We start from the raw sequence: 20,449 nt of genomic DNA, 5'->3' as shown, positions 1-20,449 counted from the left end.
CAGCCCTCTTTTGCTTTAAGACAGACAAGCAGCAAAGGCACAAAAAACCCCCCAAAACCAACCAACCAAACAAAAAAAAAAAAAACAACCCAAAATAACTTTCAGAAAATATATCATACTGTGGCCTCAAATTCAAACTGTTCCAAAAAAAGACAACTGTTATCATTGTTATTTATGTCAGAAAGCCTTTAAGGAAAAAATTTAACAGTGGCATTAACAGTGACATTTAGGATTTAGTTTTACTAAAAATAGAAAAAAAAATTGAAATACTGCATTTTGTATAAATAAATTCTGTATAATAAAAACAGAATAAGGAAAAATTCTTTTGGTATATTTTTCCAATAGAGCTGAGAACATTTAAGTTACTTAAATCTCAGCATCCTCTCAGGTAAGGTTATATTAGCTATATTATTACAATAGGAAAACTAGGACATATATTTTTACTTTAGTAAATTTTAAAAGTAAACTACTAGAAGTGGCACAAGCTGAAACCACCTATAGGGTCTTATAGTCCTGAAACTCACTTTCCTATTTTCTGTAACAAATTCATTAGCACAGTCTGTAGGTCCAGTGTTTGTTCACATTTCAAAAATTTCAGTGAAGCTGGCCCTTGAGTTAGGCAAAATATGAACTTACTAAACCTTAAAACCCAAGCAGAAAATGTAGCAGGATGCCTTATGGACTAAATCTTTCAAGTTTTGATTTGGAAAAAAAAAAAAAACCCACAAACCAAACCAACCAGACATCACTAAAATCTTAAGTATAATTACTTTTGGAATAGATTAAAAATTAATAAAATAATATTAAATTATATTCTGATATATAAAATAATGTTTTCACTGCATAAAATTCCAGAAATTTATCATTCAGCACCTGCTTCAAAGCTAATAAATCTGGGCTTCTTTCTTAGTATGGGTGAAAAACACTCATTCTTTAATCACATCTTTTGATTTCCTTATGTCAAATGCCCTGCTTTAATATCTGTTTTGATGATCCATAAGAAAATGCCAACTGTTTCAGCATGAACCTGAGCCTTATGCTTGCTTCTCTAAGTACTTCAGGGTGCAAAAATGAATGTGCAAATGGAGTAAGACATTCAACAGTACAGAATCTTTTTCCTGGCTTTGTTAGTTTAAGACAGACCTCTATTTTTTCCTTTTAAACTGAGTGTGCATTACTATATTTTGTGATATTTGCTCCTACTGCCACTGATGTTGAAAGCTTTGCCACTGACATGAATGGAAAGAGGATAAGACTCAGAATGTGCTTATGATATAAACTTGTGATTAACATTAACAGCTGGTAGGGCTTTTTTTTATACTAAGCCTCATAAATACAGCTGAAAAAGCATTTATCTGAAAGTGGAAAATGAGGGCTTAGCTAGAGCTGTGCAATCTTCTTGTAATGAAACCCAGAACTAGCCTGATTTGGAAGAGCTGCTAGAGGTCTGACATTCAGGCCAGTTTTACTAAACCCTCAGTGAACACAGTGGATTTACAGTTTCAGATGAAAACCACATACAGCTCAGCAGAGATTTTGGCTGAATGATGCTTTCGGCTTTTGCTCAAACTTGAAACTTATTGGGTGTGAACACACAAAACCCTGAAGTTATCAAAAAAAAAAAAAAAAAAAAAAAAGCATGATTACCACATGGACAGAAACCATGCAAGACTATGCAAGACTAATAAATCCAGGCAGGGCAAGCTGTAGTTTGGGGGAAGATCTGTTGGGCATTACAGATGTAGAGTTCTCAAAGCTCTACCACCATCTGAAGTACTGGACAGAGGGTTGTACTCAGTGGAGCTCCAGTTAACTGTATCAGACACCACATGACAACTGCAGTTTATCCAGATCCTTTCCCAGAGCACTGACATTAACACTGCCTCTTATAATATCTGCATTGTATAGTAGGTGGTGATTTGGTGGTTTGAGAAGTAGCCAAGGAAAGAGACTCAAAGTATAGTGAACTTCCTTCCAAAATTGATGTTGAAATTTGGCTACCTGAAACACATTACAAGTCATGGCTAAATCAGTAGGGTATTAAAAAGGAAATGACTCTTGAGCAGAGAAGTTTGGCTTTTCCCCTCTCTTGCATTGTAATTCTCTGTCCAGCCCTAAAGTGACTAGTAAGCTAGAGGAAATTAAAGAAAAGATGAATAGAAAAAAATCTTGAGCTAGGTCAAATTCATCCCCAGTGTAACTTAGCTCAAGTAGAGTTAAATCAATGGAATTCCACCAGGGATGAATTTGGCTTATTGTCAAAAGGAAATGAAGCAACTGTGCCCTCATTTACAGCTATCAACTTAAACAGAAATTTCATTATAAGGGAATTTCTGAAAACAATTCCTAGGTAAAAGAAAATTGCTAAGGTTGAACAGCATGTGTGTTTGAAAATTCCCTGAAGTCCACAACTGTCTACTTACATGGTAGATACACAATGCCAGCTAATTGAGCACTCACATTGTTCCAAAGGTCTTAAAAAAAATCAGAGAAGCCTATAAAATGAATAAGTAGATTGCCTTATGAAAGTTTCTTACTTTGGTTTTTCTATAGTGAATCTTAAATACTCAGCTGCAAAAACAGAGTTAAATTAAAAGTAGGAGAGCAATTGCAGACTAAAAAATTCCAGTGATATAATTTTTGGTTACCTTCATATTCTTTATTTTCCCATTTAGTTGTACAAGTAAGGTAAAATCTCTTAAACTGCATGCTTCTGCCATTTATGTTCTCCAGAGTATGATCTGAAGAGATCTCGTGAAGCTCCTCTTTATTTCCAAATAAAATACTGAATTAAAACTTACATTTAATACTGACATTTCCAAAGAGATTCCTTCCTATATATTTTATTATAACACTATAATACCATTAAGATGGATTTCTGTTCTAAGAGGAATTGTGGATGAGGGTTCAATGATCTGTTATAAAAGTTGTAGATTAAGATAAAACTAGGTTAAACTCCTCCAAGCCTTGACTTTACAGTTTTGGTTTTGAATTGGTAGCAAAGTTTCAATCATAATGCAAAATATTTGCAAGAGATTTTACACTTGCTTTGAAGGATGTTTTGAACACATTTAGAAATTTGCTTCCACAGTCTAAAAATTGCATGTAATGTGATAATGCAGAATATATTTTACGTTAAAACCTATGAACACAACAGAGCTAGAACTGAACATATTTTCCAAGATGCCGTTTTCCTTAAAATGCTGAGGATTCTGAGATGATGATGATGATATTTTGTGAATGTGCCATGACCACGACTTAGCTTGTCCTTAAAAATATCTGCTCCTTGAAGGCTTGTGAAAATCCCGATCTGAAACCTTAATCTAATTGTCAGCAACTCTAAGCAAGGGTCAGCTTCAGGTTGACAACACCACCAGAGGCAAGTCCATCAGAGTCACCTAACCTAAAAGGTAACTTTTAGAAAGATTCAGCTGCTTTAGAACTGCATACGGAAAACGTATTAATTCAGCCAGCTCTGATGAAGTAGGAGTGCTGAGTATATCCTCCATGTTCTCAGATAGCAAATGCCAAAGAAAATACTCCTAAGACTTCTAAGGAGCAGGTTATAAATCACTGGAAGAAGCAATTTTTTCTCAGGCCTATCTCTCATACAATCCAAGGCCTTGGAAAGGTATTTGGATAATATTAGAAATAAAATGAGCATTAACTCATTTTAGGCAAGACCAGCTTCTCCAACCATCTAATGCTGTGAGAGTGGCATGAGGAAATCGAAGGCTCTATCAGTTGTTAACATTCACAGGCTAACTCCAAGTCTTCAAATCAGGATCTTGGTCCTGATCAATCCATTTATATGTGTTTGTGAGTAACAGTGCTCACCTGTTCCACGGAGTTGTTAGCATAGGCATGGTCTCACAGAAAGATTTTTAAATGCTTGTTTTCTCACAATAATATATTGTTTGTTTTGTTTTATTCCCGTTATTAGGAGTAGAAAAGACTGGGGAAAAGAGATTTGAACTAAATAGCAGAAAAAAATCGAGCCAGTGAGATGTAAGTTACCATGTGTACATATAAAACCCCCAGAGAAAGCAAACTGTGCCTTCCAATTGTTCTACTATTAGCAGAGAAGCAGATATTTCACTTTAAAAACAAAAGCGGATCATTTACCTATTTTGTGCCATCACTTGCTTGCAGTGCAATGAGATGGCAATTGAAGCAGACAAGGACACAGCTAGAGATCTTTAAGAACAGAGGACAACAGCTAGCAGGCCATGCAAGAGCCCTGACTTCTTATCACCTGATTTACTGTCAGATTCTGCAGACTGAACCTGCAAATGGATACGCAGAAATCCATGTCAGACATAAAGAGTCAAATTGCCTATACGGTTACACCTCTGGAAAGCTGAATTTCATCTCTTTCTTTCATATATGCCAACCATTTAACAAAGCAAAAAGACAGACAGATCTACAGAATAAAGACAATAAACTTTCCCAAAGTGGGCAAGCAGAGATTCATGTGCCAACTATCACACCACATTAAGAAGAAATATGTGGTAAGACTCAATGTGAGTCAGTATAAAATGGGCTGATTCAGAACTTCACCACAAAGGCTGCATCCAGCAAAGTTCTGCTGGGGGCAGACATTTCCCAACATACTCATACTGTTGGCAGGAATAAAAAAATATTAAGACATCCACTTTCAGTAAATGAACCCTGTAATTTACAGAAAGCATTTTCAAAAGCACAGTCAGGTTTGTTTCTTTCTTCTGTCTCAAATGGGAGCAATGGTGCACCAGCACACAGTGATTTTTCATCTGTAAAGATGTGAGAATCGAATATTCAGCAATCAAGTAAGGCTCTGCTCAAAGAACAAATGTATTAAAAAGGGCTGCCTATCAGCCTTCAAAACTTAGTAACTCTAATTCACATGGCTAACACTTTGATTTCAAAGAGACTCACAGTTTGAGTAAGGCAAATACTAGAGTAAACACTGTGAGACTCAGCCCTAAGAAGGGAGGAGAAAGTGGCTTCAGTGGTGACATACTTTCAGCAATCCCATAAATCATTTATGCATGCAACAGATTCAATTAAAGCCAGTGTGCTCTAAAGTTAGGTTTGTGTATCCATAACAGCAGGATTTTCACTGAAGGTCATTTATTTTTGAAACATTGAAGTGAAGTTCTAGTTTGGATCTTTTCCTTGTTTTTAATTTTAAGGTTAGAGATTAACATTTTCAACACCTAAAGTTACAAATGTAGTAAGCACAGCTTCTGTAGGCATCTGGTAGTAAAAACATTTGCCTCCTAGTCTTCATTTGTGAAGAAATGCACTGTCTGACCAAAGGCAAAGGTCGTCTCAAGACTGAACCTATGACTGAAATTTGAACAATTTTTTTTTTCAATTTGTAGTATTTGAAGATTACTTACTCAAGCATACCTCAGATCTCTAACGTTTTTAATTGTCAAGACACATGGTTGGCCAATTTTTCTTGTTACAACACGAAGAACTACGACTGGAGTGGTTCCTTTAAATATATGTATTTTAAAATATTTTTAACTTCGTGGGCAAATCTTTTATTTTTAATAGCCTAGTTAATCTTGAGAGGCAAAAATGTGCCACATATGGAGAAAGGGGAGCAAAGGAAAAAGAGTGGAATCTCTTCCTACATTACTTTAATGTAACTTTCATCCTAAATGATAGTTCATTTGAGAAATTCAGGCCCAGTTCCCACTTAGGAAAGAACCAAGTATAGGTAGCAACTTTGGGTGTGAAAATTCTGCCATCTCTTGAACCAGAATTTCAGCAGAACACATCTGAAAATAAAATGCTATGCATATTTAAAATTAAAAAAGATGTTTTCATAAACCGTAATACACATCCATGCATGTTTTAAAATAATATCCTAATATATGTTAGTAATATAAAATAATTATTCGTTGATTTTCTTCTGGATTTTTCAGAATCAGAGACAGTTAGTGTGACTTCTCTTCAAGCAGATTTTAATCAGGACTTTACCGTATTTAATTCTAGGTATATAATCCCCCAAGTGAAAACAAAGTCCAAAGTGGAAGAGAATTTGTTCAAATTTCAATCCAAAAATATTTTTGCCTCCAAAGCTTTGCTAGGAAGAAAACACTCCTGAAAATGATACAAATGGTTTTGACATTAGGAAAAGTAAACAAGCAAAATAAAGATGGAAAAATCATGTGGTCAGTTTGCAAGTGCTGTTTATTGTTTGAGGCAGGGTTAAAGCCTTTTATAAAGACAAGAACATATATGCAAACAGACTGAGAGTGACAGTAGGTTATTCTAAACACCCCTGCTCTGAACTCTGCTGCCTCTAACACTGCCACAGCCAAAATGTGTGGAGGCTTCAAAACAGACATCATGATAGGAACAAACTAAGGTTGCTGTTATTTTGGTACTCAAAACAGATGACAAGTGCCCTAAATATTTCTATTAATATTTTTTCATTAAAGAAAAAGGCATGTAGTTTTAATTCATCCGGTACCTCCTCAGACTTGTAATGTGAATTGGCATTTAATTTGTAGTCACACATGACATTAGAAGAGGCATGACAAGTGGCTAAAACACCAATCAAACAACTCAGAGCTCCATTTGAACTACAAGTGGTGTGAACTAGATTGTTCTATGCTCATCAGTGATTTTAAGTATCTGTTAAAGATTTATTATATACTTTCAGAGTGAGCAAAGGCTTCCGTTCACTGAGTGAGGCCTAGAATGCTGAGCAGCAGCAAGCTCTCCTCTGGCACTCAGCCAGTGCCTCGCTATTTCATCAGTCCCATCTGCTTCCACCGCTGCCTTCCATGTCCACTTCACTTCCACCTGTAATGCCAGCTGATAAAAGCCCCCAAGGCAGTTTCTCAAAACTGTTGTTTTTTGTTTTTTTTTTTTTTTAACCAGGGCCAAGTACATTCAAACAAACCAAGAACAGCTAGGCACTGATAGCTCTCAACTGGGATCAATATGAATGGGATTGGAACAGTCAAGAGGTCAGGATTTTTGCATAGTCCTTGGTCAATCCCATTATATCAAGTACCAGTAAATGCATAAGTATGGGACTTATTTTTTCTCACAGCAACAAGTTCATTATTCTAAATATGTCCAAGGTCTCTATCAGAAAAGCAGAAAATTTGCCATGCCTTTTTAGTTCTTTGACTGAAAATTTGACAGTAGCCTTTTTCACATAGATATCAAAAGAGATTATTCCTGACTTGTCTCTCTAATATATTAGTAAAGCTACTAATTATGTTAATTCTACCAGTAACTTTTGTTGACCTTCCTCCCCTCTGAATAATCACACCCATCTGGTGGCAGATTTATATCACTCCTTTTAAGCACTTTTCCCCACAAATTTAAGCATTCAATTCTAAACGTAATCCCTACAAGTTAAAAATAGCTTGTGCAACAAACCAGGAATAATACACACTGTCAATATGACCAACAAGGACTTCTTCCAAGTGTAAACAGTTAAACTATGACATTATTTTACACAGAAGCACAAAGAAATGTTCGCTTTTCTGAAGGTAAGAGCTAGTAAACAATGAGATGCAATCCAACAATTAGAAAAATTTGTTTGTCTGAAAAATTGCTTAAATCCTTTTCCATTGCATATAAACACGTATACCAATTGACAGTGCTTTGCATGGCCAAAATGTTTTCAGGATATATGTTTTTCCCTGCTGAAAGAAAAAATAATCCATCTAGGCTCATTTGGGGGTGGGTGGGTGTACTACCAAACTGTGGAAGGATTTGTATAAGCATGTATGAGATGATAGAAACACAAGCACTTAATTCACAGGGAAAAAAGTAAGAACAGATAAGGGTTTTTTTTTTTCATCTGAAATTACAGCCTCTCTCTTTTATAAACACTTGGATATCAGCATCCACTTTCGCTCAACAGGCCGGGCAGAGATAAACACGGTGCTTTTGCGGAGGCGCCGCGGATGGAGCAGGCTCAGTCCAGCCCCAGGTGTGACCCCTGCTCTCCTGCGAGCAGCACTCGGACCAGGCAATCCATCACACAGCTCCTCCTGTCAGGCCGGGTGCTCGGCTGCAGCTGTCTGTCACACTGGTGGATGGGACCTGCTTAAAGGCAATCATGTCAATCTCTATGTGACTACTCAGACTAAGATAGAAGGATGATCTTGACAGGCTTGGCAAAGTCAGCAGAAGGCACTAGAGGACTTTAGATACACGCTTAAAATGTAGATGTGATTTGTGCTTCTTATATAGAGGGATTAAAGAGGCACAAAACAGCACTGTGTTTTATAGCTGGTCATCTCGGATGAATCTGTTGCCCTCGGAATGTTTTCCATAGTAAATGTAGCGACATTTCCCCAAAATGCCTGCAATAAAAAGGAAATGAATTACAGTTAGGATTGAAGTAGAATAATACGCAATAAAGCACATAACTTGCGAATTTTGAAGGAGGGAAAGGAGCAGTCTTCTCTTGTCCTGCAAAAGAAAGTTTGTGCATTTAAAATATTCAGTATTGCCATTTCAATCAGCAGTATCGAGCCCACTGGAAAAATGTGTTTGAATACCTACATGACCTATCCTGTTAAACATACATCCACAAGTGTCTTCAAAACTAGAACTACATAACAGTGAAACATAATACAGTGGGTTTTAAATCACACTACCTCTCTCCTGCTTCTAAAAAACCAGAAAGTCTGGGTTGAAATTATATTTTGTGCTCTCTGCTATCTCCTTGCTATGTGTTTAAAAGGTTTTCCTGATCAATGAAACCAAAAAGGAAGAAAAAAACCCAAACAAACCAACTGCAAATAATTACAGTTTAATGTGGATTCTGCAAAAACCTGTCAAACTTCCCCAAAATCATACCTAAACCACCCTTGTTTTCAGTGACAGAGAACTGTGAGTAAAGTGAGTGGCTGAAATCCATATGGGAAGCCATTGACAGAGATGGGCTAGAACAGTTGGCCTCCCCAGACTCCAGCATTTCCATCCATACAAATAAATATTTAATAAAAACATTTCCAAAGTATCTCTCCAAACAACATTGCAACATCCCACGAGCAAGATAGAATTTAATTATGCTAAATATTGGCACATGAAGGATGCTTTCAATAATTAGCCATAATACTGATTTTGGGAGGCAAGGCACATTATTTACAGTAAGTACAGGCAGAAAGATGCCTGAGGAAGCCTTAACTGCTGTGGGTGAGACACACATACCTGCAAATCTCACTACCTTATCCAAAAGCATCCCCTCTGGTGGTACTAAGTGGTATGTGAAAGCGTAAGTTCACAGTCACATCCCACCTGTGAACATCCTCAAAGATGCTAAATTTTACTAGCAGAGTTATTCTTTGAGCCCTCAGACATGTATAATCAAATTAAAGTCGTCTCCCATGAACGGAAAGAAGGTGGAAGGGTCTCCTCTGCCTTGGGAGTGTCTTACCAGAGCAGTCCCTGAAGTACCCAGCTCACCTCTGTAAGGGGAAACATAACCTATCCCGAAGGAGACGAGCACTGCCTTACATGAAGAGTAAAGAAGGGGAAGGAGCAGATCCTCCATTCTTTCTTGTTTTAGATTTCCAGATCTCACACAGCCGTTACTGTGCCCACCTGCAGTATGAAATAACTATGCAAGCTTTTATATTCTGGTCCATTTTTTTTCCTGTGAAACGTCTGGATATAGTTAAGATACATAAGATGAGCTACTAAAGCTTTGGATGGCATGGCTCATGAGAGATTAATGTTAACCCATGCTCTTCTTCCTCTCTAAGACATCATGATGGTAACACGTTCCTATGAGGGTTCTGGGGGGCGGAAATTGATAGGCCTGTCATTTGTTGTGAAAAAAGGTCCTCTTCAGGATAATACAAATGGGGACTATATGGTGGAGTGCCTGATCATTTTCCCCTCCTACATAGAGCTTTCTTCAATAATTTCAACTTCAGTAATTTCACTAGTGAAGCAGTTTCCACATGCGAACAATGATAATGGCATTCCTAAACAAGAGTCTAACGAAAACCAAGTTTTTCTTTCCCTAGACAGATTCCCCAAGTTGGTAACAAGGCCATTTAGAGCTCTAAATGCAAAGGATATGAGCAGTTTATTAACGACATTCTTCGGACTCCTTTTTCACTGGCATTGATAAAAGTCTTGTTTGAGGTCTGTTGCATTTCTTAAGGACTGGAAGCAAGACTGTTTATAGAGATACTGGTGAGAGAGTGCTGTTTGATGAATGCTGGAGACTATAGCTAGGTGTCAGTGCTTAGAAAATGAGGCAAGGACATGAGGTATTAATATTGTCAATGATCTCCTGACAGGAAAACAGATACTGTATTCACCGTCAGATTTAAATAGACATCAAGTGCATTAATGACAAAAGGGCAGACTTCAAACAAAGGGGGCTGTATGGTGCTGCACTGAGCCAGTCTCCAAGTTGGCAATAACCTGATCTGAAAAGACACTGTCAGGGCTACAGACAGGCCTGGGATTGTGTGCGGTGACAGAAAACAGAGATGCTGACAGAGATACCGGTGCCATATTATGCCAAGTATATTCTAACACTGTCTCCACTCCTAACTAAATCTGACATCATTTCCTATCGCTTATAGTATCCTCCACTGCTCTGGCAGAATATTTCTCCCCAGACATCATTACAAACTCCACTGTAGTTTTAAAGTTACTGGCAGGCCTGTGCTGTCATGGAGGCTGGGTCTAGAGGCCTAGGGATAACCTCAGTCAATCTAAATTTGGAGTTTGCTGGAGAAGTGCTCTCATTTTCACTGATATCTCAGCTACTTGAGGTGATCTGAACACTAAAGTGTGAGGAGCTGTCACCTTGAATAAAATCCTTAAAGTAAAGACGCTCTGTTCCTGGGATGTTCAGCAAAGATGTCGGACAGTCTGGCAGCAGGAAATGAAATCCAGCTGCTGCTGCTCGCCTGGGGATAAAGGTGCTTGGGCTAGTGACAGTTAAAGTCAGCTGAAATTTTTGAAATCCTGCAGCCTACAATTGTTTAAATTAAGGAAGTGTTGTCTCCGCAGAGATTCCCTACCCAGGCACACAGCTGTGATTCGATTGCCAGGCATATTACACATGCTGCTCAGAGAGCCTTGATAAAAGCACAGTTGAAAATGTTGCCACGAGACCTTGTTTATCATGAAGGTTATTTGTAAAACAATAATCTTGCTCATAAATTAAATGCGGTGACTGGCTTGGTTATTTGTTTTGCTTTGTTTTTTCCTCTTTATGTCCCACCTCCCTTTGGCAACTACAGAAAGCTCAGAGAACTGCAAAATATTTGTGTGCCACAATGAGAATTTTGATGCTAAGATATGTCACATGTGAATTCAGGAAAGCTACTGCTTTTTTTTCTACCTATCTGCTATGGTGTTCTTTTCTTGCAGGGCTGGGAGTACTCTTGTTCTTTTGCACACAGACAAAGGAAAGAATGAGGGGTAAACAATACATCTACAGCTGTTCTTTTGTTTTTAATTAAAATATCCAGCATTGGCCATAATAAGCTAAGTATACCCCCTATACATCAAAACAACACACAGCATCCAGAATGAGGTTTCTGTTCTAGGTTTGTAAGAAATGACAACACAAGGTCTCTTGAGGGATCATCTTCCCCGAATGAGGCTTCTAATTTTTCTTAAGTAGCTGATTCTACCATCACCACAAGCTGTTAAAACTATAATTATGAAAAAAATGCATTGGGAAGAATCATTTTTAAATTCACTCTTTATCTTGTAAATGTTTCCATCCTTCGGAATGGATGTTCTAATTACGCTGGGTAAGTAATGACCTTGCAGTTGCTTGTGTGTGTTGTGGTATCAGTCTTTCTTCACAAACACATTGTAATGTCAGCAACACCAGCCTTTCCTTAGCTGAGAGAAAACCCAATTATCCAAATAAATAAATAAATACATACATGCACACTAAAGCACGTGAAAAAAGTTCAAGTCATGTTAGCTCCTTTTAAATTTGGCATATTTTGCAGAGAGCTGTGGTGCCTTTAGACTGCTATACACTTTGCTAGAGAGGAAAAAAAAAAAAAAAAAGGTTTGCAGATGTATTATAACAGAAGTAGCAAAACCAAGTTGCAATGGGAAGTGTTAGACCTAGAGATCGTACAGACTTACTTAGTTCCAGGTCAAAATTCATCTCAAGCCAACAGTGATCTAAGGGAATTTTTGTTGGGTAGCATCTTGTTGCCTTTTTCCTACCTCTTTTTCCTAGTATGTTAACACTCCACATGTAGAAAAACCCACCTCTCAGTTATCACAACTTAGGCAGCTTCCAGAAACACAGCTTCCTCCAGTAGCATTCAGTTTTCTTTTAAAAGTAATTACTAAAACTAAGTAGTTAACTCAAAAATTTTGCCACCCCCACCAAAACTTATTGCTACATCTGCCCAATATCCCCACCAGGCACCCATTTAAACATCAAATGTTTTTAATAAGCCCTTCTGCAAGTGAAAGCAGCAAAGTATCCACAATTAAATTTTTTGTCAAACACTGGTCTGCAGTATCCATCAGGGAGTACATTTCAGTTCACTGCCTTCTGCCTGTCTTTCACATGGACTAACCACAGGGCCTGATACTAGGAGCTGTGGTCAGATAAAGTGTAGCACTCCATACACAGACTCAATATTCTAGTGGAATTCCACTTCACCTAACTTTAATTAGAGCACAGTACCTAAATCCTCCACTGCCAATTTGTATTTGATCCATATTCATCTCTTTTTGCACAACCTGCTGTTGCATAGTTTTGCTACGGGCTATTAAACAGCTGCCATGTTCCACCAAGAAGCCGGGTGCATTTCAGTGTGGTTATACTACCAGTCTGTAAATTGTTTTGAGACCTTTCAGGATGAAATATCAATACCATTATCATTTTTTTCATAGGCACTTGGGCATATTCTACAATTAATGAACAGAAGCTGTGAAATTCCCTTAAATATTAATATAAACTTCCTATAAAGGAAAGTAATTCCCTATAGACAACATTTAGAGGAGAATAAATACCTATATATGAACAATTTAAAGTCTACAATACTACTGATTTAGGCAAAACTCCTCCACGAGTCAAGCTAATTTAAAACTCTTAAAAATCTTTTCATCTAAGGGGTATGCAAAGTTGGGTAAAAAAAAACACCCCAAAACAACAACAACAACAACAAAAACACCAACAAAAACAAAACAAAAACAACAACAACAAAAAACAAACAAACAAACAAAAAACAAACCACCAAAAAACCCCCAAAGCAAACCCTTTTGTACATGAGTTTGGTAATTTTTCACTTTGTATTTACCTACCTGGAAATTCTAACAACTTTAACTAGTTGTCTAGCTGACAACTTATTTTCAGTTCCTTTTGGTGAAACAGAATAATTGTTTCTATTGAATATGATCCAGCCTATGGATTCTCTGACACAGGAATCTGAGAAGATCCCTTGGAAGACAAGAAAAGGTGTAAAGGATCATTGGGTCACCAAGTGCTCCCCAGAACAGCCAAGTTGTAACCCAGAGAGACCCACTCAGACTGGCATTCTGCCCCAGCAAACAAACCACTGGCAGTGTGGGGAGGACTGAGCTCACAAGCTGCAATGGGACACAGGAACAGAACAGAAGAGTTGCAGCTGTCCTTGCTAATGTGACGGGTTCTCTGGCTGCTACCATTTTATCTGCTTGTTGCAACCACAGTTTCCAGACTGCTCCTGGCTGGAGTGAAGACACAGGATCTTGACTCCTTAAATCAGAGAAGAAGGAGCAACAGAAAGAAGAGATAACAAAAGATGGGACCTTTAGTTGTGCCACAGCAAAGTGCTGCAGACAAGAATCTTAAAAAGACCTGAAATATAGCAAAAAACAAAAGTCAGATAAATTCCCTAAAACATTATCATGAAATACTCTCAAGTGCTCACATAACAAATGCACAAATATTAACTTTACTTAGGTTATAAACTACTTACTGTTAAGAGGATAGAAACACTAAATGTAAGCAAAAATGATGCATAATTTCTCTAAAAGGAGCTATGCATAAAGGGGTGAGGTTGTACTTGAGAAGGCTGGAGACAGAGCTAGCTGTGGCTAAGATAAAATTCCTTCACCATGGCCACAGTACTCAGAGTGGTCCCTAAATACTCCCAAAGAGGTGCCTGTGAATTAGGGATTGTGGTCCATTGCAGGTTTCCTGGAGAAAGAAGACATGCCTTTCAGTAGTAAACTGCTGATCCTGACTCCCCCCTCCCTCTGAGGGTAACAACATTCAAGGAAGGTAACCTTCCCATTCAGAGGAGATGAATTACCTCTTTGCTCTGCTCCCTGCACAGGGATGCCGAAAAATGTTAACATTTTCCTCTGGACACCCTACAGCATGGGGCACAAAATGATCTTTCAGACTGAAAGAAATTACTGAAAGGCACAAAATCAAATCTGTATCCAGTCTACAGCAGTGGTGTTAGAATTATACACCTAAACTAGAGCTGAGAGGAATCACAGAAGGCAAACTAGCACACTGAATTATTGCAAGTATCCTGCATAGACAAGTACTGTGACATGTCAAGTCTCACTGGCCTGTTTGTGGGAAGGGGGAAAAAGGGGGGAGTATGCAGGGAAGTGAGAGTAAGGGAGGGGGGAGCAAAGCAGTCAACAGGGAGGGGATGCTGGAAAAATTTGCAATGAAGGTGATAGGAATACAAAGATGTGAAGTTTGCATCCTGGGCCAAGGAAGCTGCATAAATGTTCAGTGTAAACTAGCAGTCAAGCTGATGTGTGATAAAGTGCAGCCTGCTGTAAATACACTTCAGGGCTCCCAGTGCAACTAGGGAAGAAACTTGTAATTTGGAAGGGAGGGAAGAAAGAAAAAGTTAAAAAAAAAAACCCAAAAAAACGCACTGCAAGCTTTTTCTCACATAATCTGTTACTGGAAAATTGAGAAGCTTGTCCAAGTCCGTGGGAATAAGCTGATGAGCTGATACTTAATAATAAACCATATTGTGTCATGGTGTGGAGTCATCTAGATCCATTCAGGCCACAAACTATATTACTTTATACAGCCCTGGCTGACATACATTTAAAGCCCTCTACACATTAAGGAGCCATTAGGCTGACAGATTAAAAGTTATCTTGGAGCTAATGTTTCCATTATGCGTATCCTGGCAGTGGAACAATCAACACACTGTTCCTCAGATGTCATACTTTGTTTAAAAAAAGGGTAGGGGGGAGAGCAGGGGGAAAGGAGGGTATCCTTCCCTCCTTGAATGACATTGACATGATCAGCTTTGATCTGGGCATGTGCTGTCTACAGATTCTCTGCTGTTGGCTAAAATAGGAGCATTTAGGGCATAATACTTTAAATCATTAACCAGTTCCATACTCCGCTGGGTATCATTGTTACAATTTAAGGTCCTACACTTGGGATTTCTTTGGAATCTTTCCATGCTCATTCTAACTATCATCAGAGAAATATGTCGGGGGGTTGGAATGTCTCTTTCTAGTGAAAATGAAACAAAAAGTATGCAACAGAAATTCACAAACAAATAAACAAAAAGCCGAAACCAAATGCTTTTGTCTCTTCGGTGCACCTTTACCAGTTTTGCACTGCAACTATCATGGAGAGAATTAACACCGACTTTATAATTAAATACTTGTAGCGAAATATGTTGAAAAATTAAAGGAGATTTTTTTCCCAATTACTCAGACTCATAAATATTGTTGTTAGGTAGACACTGTAACCAAAAAAACCCCAAGTGCACAGAAAGCATCAGCGAGCCGAATTTTAGGGGCGGACTGATGCCTTTATTTGAATATATTGAATGCCCTTGAAAGGGACGGAGGAAAGAAAGCATGGGCTCGCAGTCCTCTTAGTCTCGAAAACTAATGAAAGTATCTCATTCTCTTCTCTGCGGTCTAAATGAAAGTAGCAGAGCAAAGACAGAGAAGAAGGCTGTAAACAGGGGTTCGAGAGGGGTTCTACGGCCTGGGCCCTCACCCCAGCCCGGGCTGCCGGAGCTCGGCTGCCGGTGCGGGCGGGCCCGCGGGCACTAGAGGGCAGCAGCTCTTTGTGCCAAGCGCGCCGAGCCGCGCCGAGCCGCGCGGGCGGGCGGCAATCCGCGCCCAGCCGCCAAAGCCGCGCGGCACGGCCCCTGCTCGCAACCTCAGGCCAGCAGCTGGGCTGTGCTGGGCTCATCCCGGGATCACCGTGTGTGCCAGGCTGTGCTGGGCTCATGGGGATCACCGTGTGTGCCCGGCTGTGCTGGGCTCATCCCGGGATCACCGTGTGTGCCAGGCTGTGCTGGGCTCATCCCGGGATCACCGTGTGTGCCAGGCTGTGATGGGCTCATCCCGGGATCACCGTGTGTGCCAGGCTGTGCTGGGCTCATCCCGGGATCACCGTGTGTGCCAGGCTGTGATGGGCTCATCCCGGGATCACCGTGTGTGCCAGGCTGTGCCGGGTTCATCCCGGGATCACCGTGTGTGCCAGGCTGTGCCGGGCTCATCCCGGGATCACCGTGTGTGCCAGGCTGTGCCGGGCTCATCCCGGGATCACCGTGTGTGCCAGGCTGTGCCGGGTTCATCCCGGGATCACCGTGTGTGCCAGGCTGTGATGGGCTCATCCCGGGATCACCGTGTGTGCCAGGCTGTGATGGGCTCATGGGTATCACCGTGTGTGCCCGGCTGTGCCGGGCTCATCCCGGGGAGCCCCAGTCCGTGTGTGCATCACTCCGAACCAAAGGCTGCGATGCTTTGGTCGGGGGGAGCTGACCCCCCGCCTTCCCCGTCGGAGGCACTTGTTATTCTCTAATGTTCGCCGCCTAAATGTCAGGGCTGCTTTGAAGCACCTTTCTCTTACTTTTGTTAATGCAGCCGTTCGAGCACTGAAGTGATGTAAGAGACACTTTACATGTGCAGAATGATGGAGGAAAAGGAGGTTCTAAAGTCCCTTCCCGAATATACACAAAAGTTCAGCTGTTCAGTGTACACTCACCATACGATTTAGGAGATTTTCAGTTAATTTGGCTAACATATGCAAAAATGGCCTTTCTGCTGGCTGCTCTGTACTTTGGGCTACATTCTAATAATAAAACCTACACTACTCAGCAATCGAACTAAACCATAAAGAATGACAAGGTCATTAAGAAAACAAAAATGACTATAATTAAATCACACTTCACAAACCTTAACCATGCACAGATTGCATTAGCAGTAAAATTCGAGGAAAAAAGAGGGAAGTAAGTTCTTTCAGTAACTGTGATAGAATTAAACAATGTACCATGATTTATGGAGCACAAAGCAAACTTTTGGAATTATTGTTCGGAAAGTCTGCAAGCATTCCAATAAAATTACAAATTCTTATGTGAAAAATATTTGAGCAGCAGGGCCCTTCTGGAGAGTTTAGACATAAATTTGGCTCATCTCATGAGTAAAACTTGCTTTTGGATCTCAAATGTGTTCCTGCTGCAGGAGTTCACATTAGGGAAAAAGCCGTAGAAAATTCAGTCTGGCTCAACTGGTTTGAAACTACTCAAGAGAGTCATCTGAAATAAAGACAAGTTGCTTTTTATTTTTAAAGCTGGGAAAGAAAGTCTCTCAAATAAAATTAAAGAGCATAATTAAATAGTGCTGGTGTCACACTATGATACAGTTAAGGGAACCTTCTTTGTCTGCCATTACTTGCTCCTTTCCACAAGCCCTTCCTCAGAAACAACAAAAACCATTTAAGTAATTGTTAATAATAGGATTGCTTGGATTTTTCCTAACACAAAAACAAATGTTTTTTGAGAAGCAGACCCTACAAGGCCCTGGATTCCCTTGATTTGCAGCAGAAGTTGAAGGCATCTGGCACTTTGTAAAGACATCCAGAGCCCACAACAACAGGCAAACTCCTTTCTCTCTTCTGTCACTATTACTATTTAGCATCAAGTGAAATCAAAAGTGCATCTGGAACCAAACACTCAAAGTATTCAGAAAATATGTGGCTCTCTGGAAAAAGTCTGGGCTTGCCTCTTAGTAGAATTTTGCTCTATACTATATGACATATAGCACCACCTGCTATTGCTAAATAGTTACTGGCCATAGTCTAGTTCCCAACCTGCCTCCAGTGCCGAAAGCCAAAATACTGTCATTGTTTTCTATCCTCAACTCTTGTCCCCCTTCCTCAGCCTCCTTTTAAAAGTATTCTAATGGGAGGGGGCTGAAGGTTATAACACAGTGGCCAGTAGAATGCAGTTTACAGGTGCACTTTTAGTCTCTATGGACGCTTTTACCAAAGATAAAAAACTGGGGACTAAGAAACAGCTTGAGAGGCACATTAAAACCCCTCCATTAGGGTCAGAGTCATTAAAGTTTAGTTAAAGCACAAAAGACTTTCTAACAAGTATTCTGCTTAGTAAACATTTTCCACCAGAGCATGGATATTGGTGAGAGCTTTTGGAGTGTGTCAGTTAATCAGTATGCACCCACTTTGACAGCTTGAAATATTACTCACTTATTTGGCTGGTTCAAATTTGTCAGACTTGACTGTCACACGTTAACATGTTCCCCTATGAAAAAGGAGCTCACTGGCAAAATGCTCACGATGGACCTAATAAAACACATGTGGCCAAATAATCAAGCACTGTTATCACTCAAGCACAAAAAATGGCTAGTCTTTGAGACTACCAAGCCAAAGGAAGCAATGACCTGTTACTTTACCAAACATCCTTTAAATGGTTAAGGGAAGGATAAAGTCTCCACCACACTCAGAGGCATTAAATTGCTTGGTTAAAGCTGCGTGTATATTTTGAATGTGTTGAGTCATTTGCTGGTACAAGGAAAAGAAAGGCTTAAGATAGAAGTTGTCCCTGAATCCTGAGAAGGTTTTGCTGCCAGGGAAACCCCTACTGCCACAGGAAGGCCATTTAGGCAATACTCTTCACCTTTCCTCTCGCCGTGGGTGCTATTAAAACAGAAAGTCCTCTGAAGGTAGCAGGTAGTCTGGGATTAGACCATCACACAAATTCACAGCAGGAAAGCCAGTCACACACAGCCACAGTTCGGTTAAATGTATTCAACAACAGGGCACATGAGTGCTGCTGTTAAGCCTGGGGCAGCACTGAACAGCACAAACTGCCCTACAGAAGACCTCAAAGATCTCAAAAGTAATAACAAAAAATTACACAAGAAAGATCTTTTCAGGGATAAGGAAAGCTTAACCACTTACGTGTGTGCAGTGAACCCTGTGGTCCTTTCAGAGAGGTTCCTGGGAAGAAGCTGTATGCTACTGAAGTATTTCAGTCTTTGGGCAAAACAAGCTTGACATCCCTGTTGGCATCTCTGCTGAGAACAGACACTGGCCTTACTCAGAAAACATCAAACGTAACTTTCTGCTAGCTGTGGCAAAGCTGAACACTGAAGGCAGGGGCAAGAGAGGTCACAGAGGAAGCAGTAGTTAACGGGGTAAAGTGAGTGTTATAATCCCCAAATTGTAGTTGGGCTGAATGTTAGCAGACAATCTGCCTGTCTAAACCAAGACAGTCTCATTTTTCTTTCTTCTAAGAGAGGGTTAAGTATAATCAGAAGCCTGGAAAATGGCTGCTGTTGATACTAGTGAGGCCTTCTCTTTAACTAGATCCTTCAGGAAAAAACAAATTAATCAACAGCCAGCTGAAGTGGGTTTAATGATTGCATTCTGCATACAATCAGCTTTTCCCTTTTCAAGGGCCATCAATATGTCAAGGGAAGACATATCTGAAGGATATAGCTCTTAACATCAAGGTTATCTATTCTCCACAAGGCTCCCACTCCTTACTGGGCTGATACTTTACACTGCCTGTGTCTAACATTTTCATCAACTCTGCAATCAATCAAGGTAATAATGTTGTGCAAAAAATCAATTAACAACGCAATTAAACTTTCCTTATTATCTCAAAGGGCTGAAATAATACCTAAAGGGAAGATAGACTCACTGAATGCAGACATCCATAACCCAATGTGAAAGTGAATTATGAGGTTAGACAGATGCAGGCATGTACTGGCGCTGTTATTTTCAAAGGGATATATCTCATCCAGGCAGTGTATCAGTCACCACCAATCCCATACCCTAAAATTCCAAATTACTTTTAAGAAATATATGATGTGCAATATCCATTTCATATTCTCTTTTAGAGATAAACCCCCCAAAATCTGAACAGGAGTATTATTCAAAGACAAAATGATCTTTCAGAAAGAACATAAAATATAAAAGCTATAATAACATTTACATCTGTATACCACCCATGTCTGTAAATGCAGGTCATCAATTATACCTAATCTGCAGTGAATAAGGAACAGAAGAAGCGGCACAACATTTAAAGCCCAAAGGCTCAAATTTGCAAATACTTTGCATCGAGTGCACTGAAAGAAGAGCCCCAATATAAACACATGCAGCAAAACCAGCAAGGACTTAAGTATCATTCCCTGAAAATAAGACAGAGTGCCTATATTATTTTGTAATTACATTCAA

General features: G+C 39.6%; 1 protein-coding gene across 1 annotated transcript in view; it reads right to left on the bottom strand.

Annotated features, from left to right (window-relative positions):
• Positions 1–8,247: 8,247 nt before the first annotated feature.
• Positions 8,248–20,449, bottom strand: part of LRMDA (leucine rich melanocyte differentiation associated) — a 613,171-nt gene continuing 600,969 nt past the window's right edge. Inside the window, exon 7 of the mRNA XM_062496685.1 lies at positions 8,248–8,327. Coding sequence (XP_062352669.1) covers positions 8,248–8,327 — 80 coding nt within the window. The remainder of the gene's footprint in view (positions 8,328–20,449) is intronic.

This window comes from Cinclus cinclus, chromosome 7 (genome assembly GCF_963662255.1).
Source record: "Cinclus cinclus chromosome 7, bCinCin1.1, whole genome shotgun sequence".
NCBI lineage: Eukaryota > Metazoa > Chordata > Aves > Passeriformes > Cinclidae > Cinclus > Cinclus cinclus.
The sequence above is the reverse complement of the archived record's forward strand: the minus strand, read 5'-3'. Positions and strand labels throughout refer to the sequence as shown.